The sequence below is a fragment of the Mustela nigripes genome, chromosome 4, assembly GCF_022355385.1.
Source record: "Mustela nigripes isolate SB6536 chromosome 4, MUSNIG.SB6536, whole genome shotgun sequence".
Classification (NCBI taxonomy): Eukaryota; Metazoa; Chordata; class Mammalia; order Carnivora; family Mustelidae; genus Mustela; species Mustela nigripes.
This window is the reverse complement of record NC_081560.1, coordinates 160,694,681-160,717,318: the sequence shown is the minus strand read 5'-3', so window position 1 is coordinate 160,717,318 and position 22,638 is coordinate 160,694,681. Positions and strand designations below refer to the sequence as shown.

General features: G+C 42.6%; 1 protein-coding gene across 2 annotated transcripts in view; it reads left to right on the top strand.

Annotated features, from left to right (window-relative positions):
• The window catches only part of BLNK (B cell linker), a 72,678-nt gene that overhangs the window by 13,210 nt on the left and 36,830 nt on the right, over window positions 1–22,638 (top strand). Inside the window, exons 2-4 of one of the 2 annotated variants that reach the window (XM_059398237.1) lie at window positions 11,927–11,992; window positions 15,433–15,482; window positions 17,601–17,684. In XM_059398237.1, coding sequence (XP_059254220.1) covers window positions 11,927–11,992; window positions 15,433–15,482; window positions 17,601–17,684 — 200 coding nt within the window. The remainder of the gene's footprint in view (window positions 1–11,926; window positions 11,993–15,432; window positions 15,483–17,600; window positions 17,685–22,638) is intronic. The other variant, XM_059398238.1, reaches the window with a different exon arrangement.

Sequence of the window (22,638 nt, the reverse complement as noted above, 5' to 3'; positions counted from 1 at the left end):
TTTATCATGCGGGAATTGGGGAGACCTTGAAGTGGGGCATCTTGGGGCACCATGATGAATAAGGGCAATTTAAGAAAATGCATTTAGAGGAAGGGAGAAATGGAGGGAGACCAGTGGGGCAGCCACGGGCATCATCATTGCCACAGGATCACAGTGGCTGTGACCGCAGGGGCAGGCATGAAGAGACAGACAGATAAGGTCATCTAGAGGTGAACTGATACAACTGATGATGGGAGATGAACAGTCAGACAGAAACAAAAGGGTCCAAAAAAAGCCCAGAGGTTTCAAGCCTGAGGATCCAAGGGTACCAGATTATAAATTCTGTTGTCTTCTTATTCTCTTCCTTATCAGAAGCCTTCAACTTTTTATAATATGCTTGTGTTGAAATTTTAACAGCAAAAAATAAAATGTACTATAGAAACGATGAGTAGCATCCTAAGAAGAAATTCTGAGTCAATGATAGATCATTTAAACAGCTTAGAAAGGAGAAAGACAAAGGATCAGCAGACCCGATGATGATGGTTATGTTTTTAAAAATTCATTCATTGTGTACAGTAGTTAAGAGAGCAGATGTTTTCTTCTCTTCTATATGTATATTAAAAAAAAAATGTTAGAGAGATTGCTACTCCAGAATGATTTTAGGAACATATATTTTGGAGGTACTGACCCGTTGTGTGGAGAGCACAGATTTCTAAGGTACCAAACCAAGTAGATGTAGCTAATTCACAGGAAAGAGCCAGCCATCAGTAGAGTGCCAGGAGCTCCCAATGAGTGAGTAACTTTGAGCCAACAGAAAAGGGCAGGATTATTCATTCCCGAGACCCAAGGAGCTTCTGCAGGCTCTTGAGGAGGGTGTGGCCTGGTGCAAGCTGGGGTTTAGGAATGGGAACTGAGAAGGGCCCGACAAGCCCTCACACACAGAGGACCAGCCCCACTGATACTGAAAACATAAAACTCCAGCCCCATCCTTGGTTAAGATTTGGAGAGGAAGAAGGAAGGATTTATCTGCTGTTTTTGTTTGCAAAGAGTCTCTTTTGTCCTGAGACCCTCCTTTAATCCATTCCTAAATCCAGATTAAGCAAGGATTTTCCTCTGATGAACACGGCTTTGCATTCCACCTTTCCTGGAGAGATGGAAGTGCAAAAACCCTCTAAAACCTGCCTTTCACAATCCTCTGTGAATGCATTAAGGAGCTGGAAGGAAAGTAAGATGTTTTCTGATCCTTTTATTTTTTTTTCTAATAAATTTCAAAAAACAGACTTCTTGGAGATAGTACCACCCTTTAAGTCATCTCCTGTGTTTAATAAAAATTATTGGAAAGGTATAGTTTTCGGTGATTTGGCCAAACTATCCATGTGCAGCTGCCTTCCCAGTGGTCCTTTGGTGCTGATGGAGCCTTGCATCCAGTCCACCAGTCTACCCTTCCTGCATCTGTTCTGTCCTTCCACATCCTGGGGCTGCTCTCAGCCTGCAGACACCTTTCTGAAGGGCAGTCAGCATCTGTGGATTCCTCTCCTCATGCTGTCTTAGCTGGTGCATCTTCCCTGCACAATCTACAAATGATAACACTGCCAGTGGTTCTCGACCTTGGCCACACATCAGAATCACCTGAGAGCCAACCACCATGGGGCGGGGGGAGGTTTGGGTATGAAGAGTATTAAAAGCACCCTAACTGACTCTAATGTGTAGCCAAAATCAAGACGCTCTCCTCCTCATCATCATCCTCCAAGAAGAAGATGTATAGACACTGCCCATTGATGTAATCTCTGACCTTCAATTCAAAAAATACTCAGTGAAAAAGGCTGGGCTGTTTGTGTTCAGCTCTTAGAGCTGGAGTCCCCACTCTGATGCCAGGTTGCCAGGCAGACAGATAGAAAGTAACTCTGTGTCAGATTTGTATTGATCTGAGCATCCACGAAGGTAAAAACCTGGTCGTCAGCACCCACGGCTCATTCTTTCTGCTCTCTCTCCCTATTAAGAGCAGACATCACACCACTGACTAAAACTCCTATTTGCGTATGGTAGTTTCCTGGGGAGAGAGAGTGTCTGTGTAAGCCTTCAGCATCCCATTATGGAGTAAAGATATTTCAGGCAAGGAGTCAGGTGGGAAAATTCCTTGGAGGTTGGGGGTGGGGAGGGGGGGATTTCTCTTATGCTCTTTGCAATTAAGCCTGGCCTAGAAGCAGATAAACCCGCTTTACTTCTTTTAATAAAGGTTCTCTCAGCCTCCTGTGTGCATGAGAATCACCAGTCCCTAGAAGTTTGTAAAATGCAGATTGCTGGGCCCCACCTGGGATTTTTATTTCATTGAGATGGTTGAGGGTCCAGCAATCTGAATTTTTGTTTTTAATTTAATTTAATTTAATTTTTTGGCAAGCACAGTACTTTTGATTAAAATGCTCTCTTCTTACCCTTGAATATAGCTGAGTATATGGAAGCATTTGTTAGTACTAAAGGTAGCCTAAGAACCCAAAATAATTCATCTTTTTGCAAAGGTATTTTTGTAGGTTAGAGATCAAAATGCCACCTGTCAGGGCCCATAAATACCCCGTTATATGCAGAACTGTGATTAGTGGGTGAGTCTCACATGTTGGTACCAATCAGCCATGCCAGGCTGGGGGCTGTTCTCAGCCAACCCTTCCCGCCACCACCCATCACCCTCCCCCCCAAAACCCACAAAACAACAATAATAACAGAGACACCCCATAACCAAACCCAGTCCTAGAGCACCTTTGGGCCTTGAGATCAATCCCGGTGGGAAGGTTCCCCCTTCCCCTCCCTAGCGCACATCACTGAAAGGAGTTTTGTTCCTGGTTCAAACCAGTCCCCGGGGGTCTTCTGCAAGAAGAGCCGCTACAGTGAACTGAAAAGACCTGATGAATTGAAACGGCCTGCGTGGGCAAGCACTTTACATTTATTATCTATTCTCTTCACAGCAACCCTGAGAGGTAAATATCTTCATTTACAGGTGCTAGTGTGGCGTAGTCTTCAGGCCATCCTTGAGAAAACAACTGTTTCAGAGAGTAACCTGGCTTTGAAGGAACAGGCAGGAAGCGGAGAGGGACTCTCTCCTGCCCCTTGGGCCCAACCCCCTAATCCAAGGACCCCAGAAACAAGGCCTCCAGCAGATCTTCTTGATCCACACTCTTGATCCTGGTCTGCTCAGGTCAGGTCTGGTTCTTCTCTCTCCCCTCCCTCAAGTATAGGGGTCCTGACATTTCACTGCTCCCTGTCATACCCACCCAGATTGGAGTTTTGGCTCATTAAAAGCCCCTCTGTTTGCAGGAGGAGGAAAGGTACAGGTAAAGACTTGGTGACTAAGTAGACAAAGCCTCAAGATCATGCTCACTTACGAAAATGTTTGAGATACGAGTGGATAATGCAGATTATGAAATGCCACGTATGATCTTAATTATGTAAAATCTATACCTACTATACATGTGTAGCAAAACATTGGAAGGCTGTTCAATTAAATGTTAATAGCAGAGGTTGGAATTAAGAGTGACATTTTAAGTATTATTTCCAAAGTTTGATACAATGAACACCTGTGACCTGTAGCCACCATAATTGTATCATACAAAATAGTTTCACTGCCCCGAAAATCCCCTGTTCCACCTATTCATCTTTCCCTTCCTCCTCCCCAACTCATGACAGCAACTGATCTTTCTATTGTTTCCATAGTTTTTGCCTTTTCCAGATTCCAGTTGGAATCATACAATATGTAGCCCTTTCAGCCTTTCAGGATTGATTCACTTAGCATATATTACATTTTTTATCAGGAATGAAGTTACAAAATTAAAAACTCTACAACCTGGGTAACCAGCTACTACTTAACTTACGTGGGACTCCAAACAAAAAAAGGTCACATTCCTTTTCGCCATTCAAAATACAGTACCCCTAATCCCACTTTTACTGGATTTCCTGCCACTGGCATTCTGCGAGTCCCCAGGCTGCTTACACATCTCACGCTGCCCCATCCTGGCTCTTGCTTGTCTCCAGATCCATGAACCCATATTCCTGGAGCCATTTCCCTTAACTCCTCCCACCACTTCCCCATCCCCCAGCTGTGGTGCAGCTGGCATCCTTCAGCCTCCATGTAGATTTCTAAGGCTCTTTCCACCTTTGGCCACAGACCCTTTCCTCATTTCCGCACAACCCAACAGAGTTACTAACATGTAGTAAGTATCTGCTGAGATTTGGAGAATAACAGAAGGAAGCACAACACAGAGAATGATTTATATTTGTTACTGGACAAGGATTTGCACAGCATCCTGGATTTATCTTTGTCTTCCAAGCTTTGTTCCCAGCCATAGACCATTCCAAGAGCCCGCCCACCTCTAGACTGTAGAAATCCTTCTAGAGGTCGACCTGTGGAGGGACCAACAACCAGAAGGCCCCAGGAAGATGGGAAACATCCAGGTAGCAAAGCCCAAGTCTTGCCCACCACCTGTTCATCTTCCTTGCTTCCTCTCCTAGAGAAGTCTTTTCAGGCTGAGTGACAGCCCATTTCCCACAGACAGGGATATGGTCATGTCTTAGTCCTAACGTCACCAAATGGTCCTGACCATGTAGCTCTGCACCAAGCAGGCCCAGTCCGTTTTTCCATTGTTGCAAAGGAAGGGGGGTCATGTTCACCCTTCACCACCACCCCCACCTTTCATTGCCACTCTGCTGCTTCAGCAGACTGTGGCTCAAGAAAGCACATGAGTCTAGGGGCGCCTGGGTGGCTCAGTGGGTTAAGCCACTGCCTTCGGCTCAGGTCATGATCTCAGAGTCCTGGGATCGAGCCCCACATCGGGCTCTCTGCTCAGCAGGGAGCCTGCTTCCTCCTCTCTCTCTGCCTGCCTCTCTGCCTGCTTGTGATCTCTGTCTGTCAAATAAATAAATAAAATCTAAAAAAAATAAAAAATAAAAAATAAAATAAAAAAATAAAAAGTACTTCTCTAAAAAAAAAAAAAAGAAAGCACATGAGTCTAAAATGAATAAAAATATACAGGTAGTGGGTAGTCCAAATCCACATGGAGGAAACTCAAGAGACCCCACAAAGGAGGCACAGCCCAGGAAAACCAACGCCCCAGTGAGGTTGTTGAACTGACTGCTCAGCTTCACTGTCTGGAACTTTGCACTGGGATTCTGGAGGACTTGAGTTTTCCCAAAGCATCAATTTGCTTAACTCAGGTGCAACTGAAAGGCCCACAGCACAAAAAGGCGTGGAGGGTGGTTCTCCTGACCGGTGAAGTCTGCCCCACGCAAATGGTTGGAAATGCAAATTATCCGACCCACTCTGGACCTACCCAATCAGAACATCTGGGGGCGGGGCCCACCTTCTGCCTATCAATAGCCCTTGGGCAGATGCAGTTGAAGTTGAGAAGGGCCCTCTTTGGAGGCGAAAAGTTGCTGGTTACTTTCAAATAACTATTTGTCCAACTCAGAACACTAGAGATCTAAATCTTTTAAGATCCAGGCTTAGCCTGGGGCATGGTACTTTAGGGTGTTGTTAAAAGCTAAGCTTGTTGACATTAATAAAAAAGATTTAAAAAAAATTTAAATCTGTAACAAAGGAGTGAATGTATAATTTTATTTGGTTTCTATGAGTAATAATAATTACAATTATTTGTGTGATCTGCTCACCATTTTAAAATGCTCAAGTGCCAGGCTGCTTAAAAATATGTTTTAAAGTCTTTTTCCCCCCCAATTTTTTCCCCAAATTCAAGTTAGTTCTAGTTTAAGGGGTAGAATTTACTGATTCATCAGTTGCATATAACACCCAGTGCTCCTCCCATCAAGTGTCCTCCTTAATCCCCAACATCCAGTTACCCCATCTCCCATCCACCTCCCCTCCAGCAACCCTCAGTTTGTTTCCTATAGTTTAAAATCTCTTATGATTTGCCTCCCTTATTTTATTCTTCCTTCCCTTCCCTTATGTTTGTCTGCTTTGTTTCTTAATTCCATGTATGAGTGAAATTATATGGTGTCTTTCTCTGATCAGCTTATTTCACTTAGCACAATACCCTCTAGTTCCATTCACATCATTGCAAATGGCAAGATTTCATTCTTTTAGATGGCTGAGTAATATTCCATTGCATATATATACCACATCTTCTTTATTCATTCATCTGTTTATGAATACCTCGGCTCTTTCCATAGTTGGCAATTGTGGACATTGATGCTGTAATCATTGGGGTGCACGTGTATCCCTTTGAATTATTATGTTTATATCCTCTGGATAAATACCTAATAGTGTGGTTGCTGGGTCATAGAGTAGCTCTATTTTTAACTTTTTTTTTTTAAGTTTTTATTTATTTATTTGACAGAAAGATCACAAGTAGGCAGAGAGGCAGGCAGAGAGAGAGGAGGAAGCAGGCTCCCTGCTGAGCAGAGAGCCCGATGCGGGGCTCAATCCCAGGACCCTGAGATCATGACCTGAGCCGAAGGCAGAGGCTTAACCCACTGAGTAACCCAGCCACCCCTATTTTTAACTTTTTGAGAAACCTCCATATTGTCTTCCACAGTGGCTGCACCAGCGTCCATTCCCACCAACAATGTAAGAGGGTTCCCTTTTTCCATACCCTCGACAACATTTGATGTTTCCTGAGATGTTAATTTTAGCCATTCTGACTGGTGTGAGGTTATATCTCATTGTGATTGTGATTTTGATTTGTATTTCTCTGATAATGAGTGATGTTGAGCATTTTTTCATGTGTCTATTGGCCATTTGTATGTTTTCTTTGGAAAAATGTGTGTTCATGTCTTCTGCTCATTTCTTGACTGGATTATTTATTTTGGGGGTCTTGAGTTTGATAAATTCTTTATAGATTTCGGATATTAGTCCTTTATCTGATATGTCATTTGCAAATACCTTCTCCCATTCCATGGGTTGCCCATTAGTTTTGTTGACTGTTTCCTTTGCTATGCAGAAGCTTTTTATCTTGATAAAAAGTCCTAATAGTTTATTTTTGCTTTTGTTTCTCTTGCCTTTGGAGATGTGTCTAGTAAGAAGTTGCTGTGGCTGAGGTCAAAGCGGTTGCTGCCTGTGTTCTCCTCGAAGATTTTGTTGGATTACTGTCTAACATTTAGGTCTTTCGACCATTTTTACTTTATTTTTGTGTATGATGTGAGAAAGTAGTCCAGTTTCATTCTTCTACATGTGGCTGTCCAGTATTCCCAACACTGTTTGTTGAAAAGACTGTCTTTTTTCCATTGGATATTCTTTCCTGTTTTGTTGACGTTTGGTTATTCCTATAGTTATGGGTCCATTTATGGGTTCTATGTGTCTGTTTTTTGCTAGTACCATGCCATCTTGATGATTACAGCTTTGTCATACAGCTTGGAGTCCAGAATTGTGATGCCTCCTGCTTTGCTTTTCAATTTTCCTTTAGCTATTCAGGGTCTTTTCTGGTTCCATACAAACTTTAGAATTGTTTGTTCTAGCTCTGTGAAAAATGCTGATGGTATTTCAGTAGAGATTGCCATATTAGTATTTCTTAAAACATATATGAGATAAGTTTTGTTCTTCATTTTATTTTGTTACGTGAACATGGCTGTGTCTTCACAATTTTAAAAATTAAATTGTGATCCTGTATCCTTCTGCCATCCATGGAAGGATATCTCTTAAAGGACTATTCAAAAAGAAGCTGCTTTATGCTTATTTTCCACCTACACCTGACGTACCACAGTGAGACAGCTGGTATTTAAATCTGGGAATAGTCCAGCTGTGTATTCCTTTCGCATATGCTTTATGTTGTAGTAGCGCAAAAAAGTGCTCCAAAGTGGGACAGTTGATGCCAGAGAGGAGGAAAGCTGTGCATTAGACAGTGTCTGAATAGTTGATAAAATGAAATGAGAGTATCATCACATCTTGGTTTGGGGGATACTGTGTTTTTCCAGGTCACAAGCTGGGTGGCTATAACTGAGCAGTCCATGGGCATAAGAATTTGTGTGAACGAGAGGCAGAGGGAAAAGAAAAATTTTGCATACAAAGTGTATAGTTTATGAACCAATTCAACAATGTGCCATAATTACCTATTATAATTATAATTATTTTAATAGCCTATAGTGGAAAGAAATTTAGGAAAGGCCAAGAAGCATCAAGTACCAAGTTGAGCAAAATTACATCAGGCTCTTGCAACAGTTTACATCTGTTTATCTCCACTTGCAGCAAAACTGCTTATACAGATCAGCCCCCGGGCTCCCCCTTACTCTGTGTCTGGTTCTTGACAAACTTCAGAGAACATCCTTTACTCTGGCTCGTTTTGTCCTTGAACCTGGTTAAGGATTAATTCAGCCTGAAGCTGTTCTGTTCAGTTACAGTCAGCTTATAGCCAGAGTTGCCATCTGCTCTGCACTGGAAATTATTAAATTGCCTCCCAGTCAAACCATTCCAACTCCTCTCTCCTTCTCTCCATGCCCAGCCCTCTTTTCCATTTTCCCTCATTCCTCTGTCTCAGAGATTCCCTAGAGTTCTACAGGAAAAGGAGATAGGAGTTGGGCCTAGGATATATGTGAACAAAATCTGGAATCCTGTGGCATTCTGTGGCAACTCAGAGGTCCAGCTCTAGGGAGCCTCGGTGTGTCTCAGATGGGCAGGTGGTCCCCCTTCTCCCTCATCCATCCTCTCTGCTGCTGAGCCTGGGGCTTTGCTGAGTTCTCACAGGAATGGAATTAGTGAGCACAGCCTACCTAACTGGGGATACAAAATGTGGTCTCATTTCCTCATTTCTCATTTCCAGATAACCACTTGGCACCGACCTCTTCCCACATCCCGACCTGGGCCCCTCAGTGGATCCCCCAGTTTTGTAGGCAATGCCCGAAGATGCAGCCTAAAGTTGTCCTAAAAGAAATTTCTCTTATCCTTCTGCCCAACCCTCCAGCCTGTCTTCCCTTTGCGCTTTGCTCCTTCAAGTCAATGGAACACACCTTTCCCCACAGCCGGCCGAGGCCATGGTGCAATGACAAACCGGATACCACTGAACATTCGGGGGGCAATGGAGAGGAATTCTCTCACGGCAAATGGCTAGTGATGGTGGCAGTTAGGGCTCTACTTAGAGCTGGAACCCAGACCCAGCCTCAGGTTCCAGCCAACACGCCACTCTTGCATCCCTCCCCACCTGCCCACCAATGAATATCCCTCAGGTTTGTCTGTGCTCTCAATATTAGCTCCTGTCATTTGACCTGGAAGGGGTGGGAGCTCCCCAGAATCCCCAGTGCAAGTTCCCATTCTTTATTTGAGAATCTTCCTTTTCCCAAAGTGGTTGAGGGTAGGAGGGACGATCCCTACACAGTAAATCTCACCCCACCCCTTGGTGCCCAACACCTCTCAGTAAACAACTGCAGTGGATCATCAGCCTTGATGAGTCTTAAATTAACACTTAGCAGTAGACACCATGCAGAGCTCCTCCAGCAAGCTTCCGCTCGTGCTCTAACCTGCTCTACCCACACTGCAGGACTTCGCAACAAATGCGTCCTAAATCCATGAAGAGCCAGAGAATATTCCTCCAGATTCCCTCCAGTCAGCAGGGTTTCATAGACCTCCACCAAGCTTAATTGTGCCCAATCTTCATATTGCCTGTAACACAATGCCTAGCTCCCAGAATTAGAGAAATCTGTGATCAGGTTTATAGGAAATCACAATTTTCTCCAAGAACAATGGCTATATGCAAAATTTACATTTTGTTAAGTATAAGGCCCAGTCAAATGGTTTCTTCAGAAAAAAGGAAAGGCTTGCCTGAAAAGTGACTTCAACTGTCTTACTCTTTGAGGACAGAACTGTGTGAAATTATATATACATAATTTATGTATATATATAAATAAGAAATATATATTTTATATATTTATATACATCATTATTTATATACAACATAAAATATAAACATATATTTTGCACATAATGTAGAACGTATTTTTACATGTAAATATATTTAAATATAAGTAATATATTTATATGTTTTTTAAAGTCAGAAAGTTATCATGAAGGAAAAAAACCATGGCCCTATACTCTTATACTCTGACCCTGTTAACATTTTTCTCTACATATGTATATAAAACAGATAATAGAAATGATATCTGTACAAGCTATGAACATTCAAATAATATAGAAAAATCTTCATTATAATAAGAAAGTCTCTTTTTTACAAAACGGAAGCCCCCATCCCCAGTCGAGCCTTCTGCTTTCACTCCACACCCAGCTCTGATGACATATAGAGGCTGAAATCTATTCCTTGACTGCTTGCCAGGCTGTGTGCCCCACCACTGTGCAGGTGTCCACCCAGAAGAAAGGGGTACCTTTTCCTAATTCATATGAGAATGCTCTGTTGCCTTTGAAAACAGTCTTTGAATAACTGCTTGCATATCCCTCTAAAAAGCTACACGTGTACTGGCTTATAGGAATATACGTGTCCTTTCTCATCCCACAGAAAAAATATGTGGTACACACATTGTTCTGAACTTCACTTCCTTTCTTCCTTTTTTTCTTTTCTCTCCTTTACCATTTTTTTTTAAACTTAATCTGTGTTGGAGATTTTTATGTGTCAGCAATGCAGGTGTGTGTTTCTTTTTTTTTTTTTTTAAGGGCCTATGGCATTCCATTGTATGGCTTTATCAGTTTGTGTAACTAGTTCCCTTTTAATGATTGATGGGCATTTAGGTTGTTTCCAGGTTTTTTAGTGGGAAGGCAGGAAGGGTTAGGGCTATTAGGCAAAATGCTTATATGTACATAATAGTATGGTTTTATGACCATGTTTATAAGGGCAAGTTCCTAGCAGCAGAATTTCTGAGTCAAAAGGCATGGAGGTTTTAAAATTTAATAGATATTGATTGTAACAATGTGCATTCCCAAGAATATCTGTATTTTTGTACTCCCATCTACCCAGGGTATTATCAAGTTACGTTCTGCCAGTCTGATGAGCCAAACATACCGCACTGTTGTTTCAATTTAGATTTCTTTAGATATAAGTAATGTTAAATATCTTTTTATTAGTCTGTTAGTCACTCACACTTTTCTGTTCGCCATGTGTTTGCATCTTTTGCCCATTTCCTATTGAATTATTAATAATATTTTGCAGAGTCATAAGATTTGTCAATCAGAACATGAGTCATTATTATTATTGTGTCGTAAATATTTCTTCCAGTGCGTCATTTATCTTTTGATTTTGTGCATATTATTTTTTGTTCTACAGGGTTTCCAAATGTACATGCAGTCAGATTCATTAATCATTTTCTTTATGGCTTCTGTGTATGTACAACTTTTTTGTGACAGTTTTCCCGGATTCTACCTAGTGAAGTTAACAAACAAACAAAAAAAATTCGTGGACCTGATTTTAGCCCACATAAGGTCACTCCATTTTGCAATGTGAATCGTCTAAGGACACTCAGTGGTGAACAGTGAGGTTTTTCAGAGGGTTTTGCCTCATGTGTGTCCTCAGAATAGACAGATCTGAAAATCAAAATGTCTCTTCTGAGCCTGGCCCAGACATCCAATAGACAGGGACGGAGATAGGGATAGGGATATGCCCAATGACCATGTTCCTTATAGAATACTTACCCTCAGACAAACCATAAGTCGCTCTTAATCTCACAAAACAAACTGGGGGTTGCTAGGGGGAGGAGAGGTATGGAGAGGGTGGTTGTTATGGACATTGGGGAGGGAACGTGCTATGGTGAGTGCTGTGAAATGTGTAAGACTGATGATTCAGAGACCTGTACTCCTGGGGCAAATAATACATTACATGTTAATAAAAATAATTAATAAAAAAAGAATACTTTCCCTTTACTCAAGTAGCAAACAGCCAATTTGATTAAATATAATACCATTCCCACTGTTTGGGGGTTTATTATAGGTCTTTAGTTCTCTTTTTGTATTCAAGGATAGAAGACTTTTTCTAAATTGACCTACTTATTAGTATTTTATGTTTAATTTTGCTTCTTGCAGGCAGCTTCAAAAGATGGTCCACGATATCAAGAACAATGAAGGTGGAATAATGAACAAAATCAAAAAGTAAGTTAAACTTCATAGCACTATATAAGCACTCATTTATATAAATCACACATTATTCCAGCCTGTGCTAGGTGGAAGAGAACAAAGTTCTTTGTTACCCAAGTGAGGAGTTGCAACCTCTTTAACATGTAACCCTTTCTTACTCATGGCAGGAGTCCATGGTGGTAAGATCCATCTTCAGGAAACATGGCAAATGAATGGGGTCATCCTCAGGGAACTTTGCTTTTCCCTCTCACTGCAGTAAAAGTGAGCTGTCCCCCTCAAAGTGCCAGCAAATGTCAACAAAGACGTTTCTAGAAACAGGACAATCAGCTTCTATAACTATTTAGTTAAAGTCCACTAGGACACGCTTGGAGAAATCCAAAAGAGAAGTTCTAAGAACACAATCCATGCCATACCTGTTTTCCATATTTCAATTTTTTGCTTTTTCAATTATAGCCTAAAATTGTGTTTTCAGTTGGCACTTAGAGAGGAAAAGCTAGAATTTCAAATCTTCCTGCACATCAAAAACTCTTAAGCTTTTAAAAAAAAAAAAAAAAAGATAAAAATCGTGCATACCTGTATTTGCCACTCAAAATCTAAGTAAAGAGGAAGGAGGAAATAGTATCCCATTAAGCTTTTAAATTCTTTTATTTAGAAAATGAAAGTAGTAGTAGATTCACCAGGAAAAAAAAAAATCAAACCATTCAGAATTGTATGAAGGAAAAATCTCCCACTTCTCCACATCCCCAACCTCAACCAACTCCAGGGAAACAAACATTGTCATGAGTGAGTCTGATATATATATATATCTGTATGTATGTGATACAGTACATGCCTGTACACACATACATTTTCATCATGAATGGCGTCACACTTCATAAACCATTCTACCAACGTGATTTTGCTTAGTGGTTTTACTTAATGCTAGATCATGGACATCTTTGATAGTATGTAAAAATAAGGCATATTCCATTTTGAGCAGATGATTAATAGTCTGCTATAAATATATTATCATTCATTTAACCAGCTATGCATCAGTGAACACTTTTTAAAGGGAAGGAGATGTGGGAGTTTAAACTGGCATATTCTTGGGGGAGCAATTTGATAAGATCACTAAAAATTTTGTGGCCATTTCTTTCAGCTTAACTGTCATAAGTAACATTTCAATAAGTAATTTTTATAGATTTTGAGTGTACCAGAAAGCTAAATTCCTAAAATGAAATTTAGAAATGGAAAAATTTGTGCCCTTGAAATTTTAATTGAAATTACCAAATTGCTTGTCAGCAATTTTGTACCATTAATAGTGTATAAAATTTCATTTTCCTATGCCTTCGGAACAAAGAGTCTTCATTCTTTTTGGTCTTTGTTAAACTTGAAAGTAAGAAATCATGTTTTATGGTTTTTTAGACTACAAAATACAAATGAGTCTCAATATGTATAAGTCATTATCATAAAATAGTTAAAATGGTCTTCTGCTTGTGGGGCATCTACTAGAGGAAAATTTGTCCTCATGTTCTGTCCCGTGGAGGAGCGAGGTATGTGATTATTGTCATTTAATATTTCTGACACATGCAAAATCTCATTGAGATGAGGGAGCCCTGCTAGTCATTGTTTTAATCGCTAGGGATTCTAGATTAATTATCCCCATTGTCAGTTTTACAATACACAGTTTTCTCAATAATATGAAGCCACTGTGTAAAATGTCTCTCTCTTCCCTGGTCAGGCATACTCACAGTAGCCATGGAGCTCAAAGTTTTTCAGACAGTTCCTATTTCATTATGCTCATTGTTCCCAAAATACATTTTGATTTGAAAAACCATGTTTCCTCTCAGCTTGGAAAATATGGCTGCCATAGTCGTTACCCTGGGTGAAGTCAGTGGGCCTTTGGTTCTGAGTGACCCGCTGTTAACACTCTTGCTCGTTGCCAGGCAACAGGTGCTACCTTGAAAGGAGGAAGCACGGTTGAACACACTGGTTTCCTAACAGAAGACCGTGACAGAGTTGTTGCTGGTCCATGGCCAAATGAGAAAATAAGGACCTTGAAGTGTTGGGGGTTGACATGCAGCTGCCGGCTGCTAAGTAAGACCCAAACCACAGCTTTTATTCCTGGTTGGTGTTCAGTGACCACCAGCCCCTTCCTGAGTCTGTTCTTTATCCTGAGATGATAACATTTTGGGTATTAAAATACCTTTTCTTTTCTCTTATGAAATAGTGGCAATAATGGGTAATGGATGGTTCGTGCTTTTTGAAATTTTACTGGTCCAATTACAGACCCGGCACCGTGATTCCTTGTTTGTTTTTGTGCTTTTTTCCCCCCCATAACACTGTGGCTAATCTTTCTATCTGGATCTCATCAGAAGTCTAATTATAATATCTCCCCAGCTCACGCTGGCTTGCTGTGAGAATTGAATGAAATAATCGACCTAAGAACCTTTGGGGAAACAAAAAGCAAAATTTCTATGCAAATATAAATATTGTTATTTTTGAAACATTACAATTCTCATTTGTTGGGCTAATTTTTCGTAATCAGACATGAATTTCTATATTGCTTTTTTTCCACAAGAAATGAAATATGTTTTGCATGTAATGGTTAACTTATTCCCTGCTTCTAAAAAGGGACATGATGTTTTAGTAAATAAAGGCTACTGGATATAGGTTTTATTTATATATACCTTAAATTTCATTAAGCAAATCATTCTTAAATAAAATGGGCTACCCTTATTAAGAATAATAATTTACTAGAAAACTTAGCCATTTCAAATAATAGAATGAGAGGTGTTGTAGAACTTAAGCCTAAAAATTGGGATACATTTTTAAAATGTAATTTTAATTTTCTTCTTTTGGTGATGGGGGAAGGATTGTGAATATTCAAACATTTTATATATGCATAAAGATACTAAAGTAGTTTTGAGAGTGCTTGAAACAGTTCAGTGTCTAAATAAGCTGAATATCATAATCTCCAACCTGGAGACCCTCACTACTCATTTATTTGGCACTTTTCAGTAGTGCCAAAATAATCTCAGTCAACCTACAACCCAAGTGCTCTGTTACAGCTAATATTTTTTTGATATTTAAAGCATTTATTAAGTTATTTATTCAAATAGAATCTATCTTCTCTTATCACCCTATCAACCAATCAGCATTTCTCTTCCTTGAACCTCTGAACTCTGTGCTTGCTTGTATTCTGACCTCTCAGAACCCTTCCACCACTGGACTTCACCATTGCTGAGTGACAGCCCCATTACACACTGGAGAAATGGGGGAGATGGGAGACCTCTGGTTAATGGCTTCACTCCATTTACAATACATTTAGTCTTTCAATGAGATGGGTCCAAAAGAAGCCAATATTCTATTAGTTATCTCTCTGTTACCTCTATATCTGCTTCTGTTTGGGGCCTTGACAGCAGTCGTCCTGACAACAGTATCCTGACCATTTGTCTAATGGTTGTTATCTATAGGCTGAAAGTCAAAGCGCCTCCAAGTGTTCCTCAAAGAGATTATGCCTCAGGTAAGAGTATTTCTAAAATACTTGGACTCTTGACTAATTTCATGTTCATATTTACTTCCTGAAAAGGGAACTATGTTCTAATCATTTGAAAATAAGAGTGCCCACCCTAATTTAAAAATTTTAAGGCATTTGACTATAGTGGAGCTGTAGTATTCCATCCATCCATCCATCCATCCATCCATCCATCCATCCATCCACTCATCTATTTATCAAACATTTATTAAGTATCTTCCATGTGCTGGGCAAATACACGGTTTTAGGTAGAGACACAGCGCTAAACAGGACAGATATAGTCTCCACACTCACAGTGTTTATAGTGAAGAAAAAAGATACAATAGTACAAAAGCAATTAGAGTTCAGGGTGATGGGGAAGCACAAAGTTCTATGAAAGTCCATCAGCAATTTCTTATCTAATCTGAGGTCAAGAGTGTGGAGGAAGTGGGGAAGGGAAGGCTTCCTGGATAGAGAATTATGAAAATGGATACTTGAAGGTCACTGGGGGTTGGGGTGGGAGGAGGATAATCTATTGATGGTGCATGGTTACTCCGTCCTCTCTGACGTCTCCTCCACCCAGTCCAACTAGGATCAATTTTGTCAGCGGAGGGTAGTCTTGAGATTGGTGTTGTTTATGGCAGTGGTGAGCAAAATAAATTATCCAATATACTGCCCTTCTCTAGAAGAAATTCCTTGGGAAGATAGGCCTAAAATCTCTTTCTACTGGCTTAAATATAAAGATTTCCTGGACATGGACAGACCTATAGAGCCCTTAATGAAAACCACAGGTCTACAGACATCATTGAAGTCTCTTCCTCTATCCCTGACAGCTAAAACCAAATCACAACCTTAAAGGATGCTTACTGTTGTTTTTTTTCTGTCGCTGATCAAGATAGCAATAAATCAGACAGTTGAGTTCCTCCTAGGCACTAATTAAATCTTATCACACTAAGAAATGCGGACCAACATATCGAGTCTAGTGACTGACCTGTTGGACTACTTTCTAGAAGTAGCTAGGTTACAGAGTACTTACTGACCTCATCTTGCCAGTCACCAAGTCTCAACAGTTGACCAGGAGACTCCTTTGCAATGAAAAAAAAAATTAAAATAAATAAAAAAAATAAAGACCCTGTTCTGATCTTTAAAATCTACCTGATCAAAGCGAGGGGGGAGAAAAAACCTCAAGTGAGCTGCTTAGTTAACCAAAGAGAAGAAATTCCTCCTTCTCTCCCAAGTTCTAAAAAATAAAAGAAAGCAGACAACATCTGCTTAGTACCCTGAGTTTTGATAGGAAAATTATGGAATCATGGAATCCCAGGTCTAAAAGGAGCCCCAGAGGTTCGGCAGCCTGACCTCCAACCCAGCGCTCACCCCTGACCCCACCACAGCCACACACCAAAAATGAAACCCATGTTCTGTTTGGACATTTCCTGTGATGACTTCCCAAGCCCCTCTGGTCCTGTCAAGAACAGACAGCGCTGGCAGGACAGAGATGCAGTCCATTTCCTGGTGGCTTCCTAAGTCTGTCCTCATGGCCACACAGCACAAGTTTTTAAACATTCAAGAAAGCAGAGATCAAGTTGTTCTGTGCAACTCCAAGGATAAAATTAAGAAATTAGGTCATTTGAATAGTTTCTTCTCTGGAATCATTATCTCCAGGTGTTTCTGCTGTTTTACATGTTCTTTGACTCATTTGACAAATATGACACAGTACATCCTGTGTGACACTCACTCTACTAGATACGGAGTGGGGAACAAAATATAGCCTCTGACCTTCAGGTGCTTCATTACTAGTGGGGGACCCAATAATAAATGAGGATGCCGACGGGTCACTATCTGCCTGAGGTCCCACTGTTGTGGAGGGAAAGCCCCACCAGCCGTTCCACACCCCTCAGTGGCCAGAACTGAACAAGGCCTCTCTCCTTGGACCCTGGGGCCCTACTACCCAGGGGTGGTTGGAAAAAGCACAGGGAATGCATAGCAAACCTCCATCCACTAACAAAGTGAGCTATAACACTGCTTTGCACTTGCCCTCATGTCCTTACGGAAGCCAGCATTCACTTGGTTTTTTTTGTTTTTTTTTTTTTTTTGTCTCCCTGTCTCCACTCTAATTGGTGGTACCAGCAAGGCTGACACGGGGAGAGCGGCATTCACCACCAGCCCCGCCTCATGGAACTAAGACTAGAGGAATGAAACTTGGACTTGAAGGTATTGGAAAGCCTGGAAAGTCCATAAAGACCACTCACCCCTGGCTTCTTGTGTGAGGGCTAAGTGGAGACCAGACAGGCTAAGGGGCTGCCCAAGGTCATACGGCCAGGTGACATAGACATGTATGTCTGTATGGACAGCATGTATGACCGGTCATGTATGTCTGTATGGCCGGTCATACAGACAGGCCATGAGGCTGCCCAAGGTCATACAGCCAAACCAGGACTCCACCCCCCACCCCCCCCAACCCCGCCCCGGTTAACAGGGCTCTGAGAAGGGATGAGGGGACATGCAAACAAAAGGACTTTTTAAAATGTGAAGTATTTAGATGCAAATCCCCTCTCTTAGCCAGCTCAGATCCACTCCTCAAGGGGTTACATCCCCTTCTCCTCTTGGGGCACCCAGGGTGACTGTCCATGGGCTGCCTCCCCCGTGGCCTCTGTAGTTCTGCTTTCTCTTCCTCCCCTGCATCTGCCTCCACCACCACATCTAACCCAGGCTCCTTCCTTCTCTCCTTCCTGCATCGCACTGTACCCATCCCACGGCTTCCCCACATCCTTCCACCAGCTCGGTAAGAGGAGAAGCTGGCAGGCCTAGTGGCCCAAAGCATGGCCTCCAGAGCTGAATCGGGAGTGTCAGACAGACAGCGTGGAGTGTGTGTCAGACAGACAGCGTGGAGGGTGCCCCACAATGTCCAGAGTCCCTGGTGCTGCTCGTGACCCAGAACAGAAAGGCTCCGTGCCCACCCTTGCCTTCACCGCTTCACTCAAGCTCTCACCATTGACTCTTTGACTGACTTTCCAACCATCCCTTCCCATTCCCAAGCCCCCCAGTCTGATTCGGCCTTTGTCTCTTCATGCCTGAACTGCTCAAACACCATCCTCATCGACCTTCCTGCCTCCAGCTTGTCACTGGGGCCTACAGTGGCCTTTGTGGCTGGAGCACCCCTTTGGCTGGCAACAACCTGGTTTTATTTTCTCCTCAGACTCTCCAGAACAGCATTTTCTTTCCAGCATATCTATGCCTTATGGCTATGCCTTATGGATACACCTTCCAGCCATCAGTTAAGCCCTGCTTCTGGGGCTGACACACAGGCCCTAGCCTTAGGGGATGGAAGGGGGACACCCTCCTTCATCTTCATTCTCTCATTTGGGTTCTGGCCATTCTTCAAGGCCTGGCTCAATCCCTCCTTCACCACACAGCCTCATGCAACCCCTCAGCTTTTGCTGAGTGCACCGTTCGCAGAACTTTCCCAGCACCTGTCCATGATTCCAGGTGTTGAGACATTTGTCAGGAAAGCCTACACTGCCCTGGATTGTCCTCGGTGTGATACACAGCTGTTCTTCTAGACTCCAGGTTTATTACCACCATGGCTGGGTGAGATCTTGGACTTTGGGGTCCTCTAGTCTTGGTTAGAATCCCAGCTTTGGCCCCTAAACCCTGTGAGCCTAGAAATTTTTTATAACTTCCCTTGAAAGATTGGAGATAAGAGTGCTAATCTATCCTTCAGGCTATTATTAAAGTAGATTAATAGTGACCAGCAGCATCCACGGAGCTCTTACTCAATGGGTGATGTCAGATGGCTTTCTCACTTTCCCTGGGCTATTTCATTTCATTCTGATGAAGCCCCATGACACAGGCTCTACTTATCCTATCCATTTCAGTGGTGAGAAAACAGATGCTCAGAGGTTAAGCAATTTACCTGTTCATGCTGCTAGCAAGTAGAAGAATCAGGATTTTGACTGGCAGGCTGACCCCAGAGCTCAAGCTCCAAACCCTGGATTGGACACTGATGTGGGGCCACTGTGGCATTTCCACGTGCCTCACAGTGCCAGCTGCTGGGCCCACAGGTTGGGGGAGGCACATGAATTACAAAGCCTGAGCCTGGCAAGGGGAGGAGCCCCTCTCTTGTGTGGCATGGGATTGTGACTCTGTAAGTGGAACATAAGCCCCAAACCAGGTACACGACCAATGGAAAGGCTCTCCCTCATAAGGAGGCCCAACCAGCATCTCAGCTTCCTGCCAGGGGCATGCAACCTTCCTTCCCAAGTGAAACTGCCTTACCCATACTAAACTTGCCCTTACCCTCCTGAAAGTGCCACCCTCTATATTAGAGGCTCTCTTGGGCCCGTTTCTTTATGGTAGCCGTACTGTGTGGTTGCCATTAGAGGGAAATAGAATGGTGTTGCTATGAGGGTTTATTAAGACATTGTCAATACCCAAGACAACACTACCATTAACACAGCATTTGCTGCGTGCCAGGTTTTGGGAAGCACTCGTGGGTATTGTATTACTGGATTCTCATAAGCACATGAGATATTCTTACCCTGGTTTCATAGTTGAGAAATTGAGCTTTAAACAGCTAAAGTCCTGGTCCTCTGCCAAGCAGGTAGTAAAGAGCAGAGCCAGAATTTGAACTGGGGAGACTGGTTCTAAAACCATAACCCACCCACTTTAGGAGGTCCTGAGATGCTGGACCACCACCCCATACTTTGGCTCTAGTACTTTGGAGCATACTGCATTTTAGTTTGGGAAATGGCCTGCAGGCCATGACTTCAAGAGCAGGATGTTGTGAGTTGCTGGTAGGACCAGGAGATGGGTGTAGCTCGGGGAGAGAAGGGTGCTATCTAGCAACCTCTCCCACATGGTGATGCTTTTTTCTCTTCTCTGCCTCAGTCTCTACAATGCCTGGATTGGGCCACTCTAGTTTCTCTTTTATGTGAAGGCTCAGTAGAGGGCCAGGCAGTTTACATGGGATTTCAGCTATAGTGACCAACACAGACAACCTGGCTTCCAGCCCGCCCCCTCACTCACCAGCCATGTGGCCTCAGACACGTTTTGCCACATCTCTTAGCTTCCGTTACCTTGACTATAAAATTGAGATCATGACGGCACCTACCACAAAGCTCTGTTTTGAGGATAATTGGCAAAATACACTTGTCCTAACCCTGAGCACATAGGAAGTGTTTAATAAATGGAATCTATTATTAGTATCCTAATACTCATTCCTTCAACTCATCTGTTGCTTCATACTTTTATTACTGCATGGATTACAAATGCCAAATACCATTCAGATACAAAGATAAATTAAATAGGCCTTGTTTTTCAATACAGAGAGGCACAAAAAATGATCATAGCACAGGGCAGAATGGACCACCCGTGTCATCAAGGTGCCAGCAGCCCCTATGACGGCCCAGAGGAAGGAGTCATAATTAGAACCCGAGGGACTGGGGAAGACCCTATGGCAGAGGTATAACAGGGATTTCCATGCAAAGAAGGAAGACAGGCTGGGGAAATAGCCCAGGCAGAGCAGAGAATGATCAAAAGTACAGGCTGGGAGGAACACACTGCCGAGTATCACTGTGAGTGAACACAGAAGATGGCAAGAGGGGTCGTGGGAGGGACAGGAAGGGGAGGCATCAAAATGTGTGGACTCAGAGCCTTGACTTTACTCCATAGGGAGCTGCTGAGGATTCTTGAGGAAAGGAGCTGCATGCTCAAACTTTATTTTAAGGAAATCACTAGAAATAGTATGAAGTGTGTGTTGGATGGGGCGCCTGGGTGGCTCAGTGGGTTGAGCCGCTGCCTTCGGCTCAGGTCATGATCCCAGGGTCCTGGGATCGAGCCCCGCATCGGGCTCTCTGCTCAGCGGGGAGCCAGCTTCCTCCTCTCTCTCTGCTTGCCTCTGCCTGCTTGTGATCTCTCTCTGTCAAATGAATAAATAAAATCTTTAAAAAAAAAAAAAAAAAGAAGTGTGTGTTGGAGAGGAAAGATAATTGGGACAGGAAAAGTAGTTAGCTTCTGCAAGTACTTTTCAGCAGTGACGGGCCAGAAAATGGGCCTCAGTTCCCTGAGAGAAGACTCAGCAAACACAGCTCAATGAGGCAGGGAGGTGTGTTTTATAAAGGTATTTTATAAAGGTTTCTATTTTAAAGGCTGAAACAAAAACATCTTGCCACCATAAGTGCTGATCTTCGGTTATACCCAAACTTAAAGTATTAGAAACATATCTACCTCGGTACTAGGTGTTAGTATATTGAGAAGAGGACTTATTGACCTAGTCTTCTAAGGTTTCTGGCAAAGCCCCGGTGATTGCAGCATACTCTAATTTGATATAAGTTAGCCTAGATCACTACTTAACAAGAATTATCTCCTGTGAATGTCAAAGTTTGACCTATTATTGGGCTCATAAAGTAAAGCTCCTTCTTAGTGCCCATCATGTTTTTTCCAAGAGAGGGCACTGTTGCTGCTATAACCCAAGATCTGGCCACGCTGCTCTAAACCCTTCCTTTGGGTCTCCATTTTTTCTCTACAGTTCCTTTCCCTTTTTCTCTTCGGAGTCCCCCTAGAGATGGAGTCCGTGGTCTGCCATTGCAGGGGCTAGAAATGGCAAGAAAAGGTTCTACCAAGGCTCTGGAGGGTTCAGGGACCAACCACTGGGCCCCCTCCCGTGGCTGCTCAATGGGCTAGGAGAAGAGCTGGGAGCTTTCCTGGATGGGTCGCAGGAGCCACTCTGCCATCTGGACCAGTGCCTGGTTGATCTGTAGAGCTGAACGAATTGTAGTTACCCTCTAATGTCAGTTTATGTGATGGGGTGGATGCTAAGCTTCTCAAACTCTAAATGTGTTTTGGAGAAAAGGGAATCAGATATTCTCCTTGACTGTCTATAATTCAGATCTATTTTATTCTTCAAGAACCTAAGCTCCTTGACACCGTTATTTCCATTTTCATCCTGCCTGGGGAGCCAAGGACAGTGCCTACACTCTGGAGTTCAGAGGCAGTGAGGTAGCATGGTGCTGGAGCCCACAGCATGCCCTTCGAAGTCAAACTGCAGGGTTCAACTCCTGGCTTTATTATTTGCTATCTGACCTTGGGCAAATGACTTATTTTCGCTGGGCCTCAGCTTCCTCATAAGATCTCTAAGAGACTACTCTGAAAATATTGCCTGGCATGT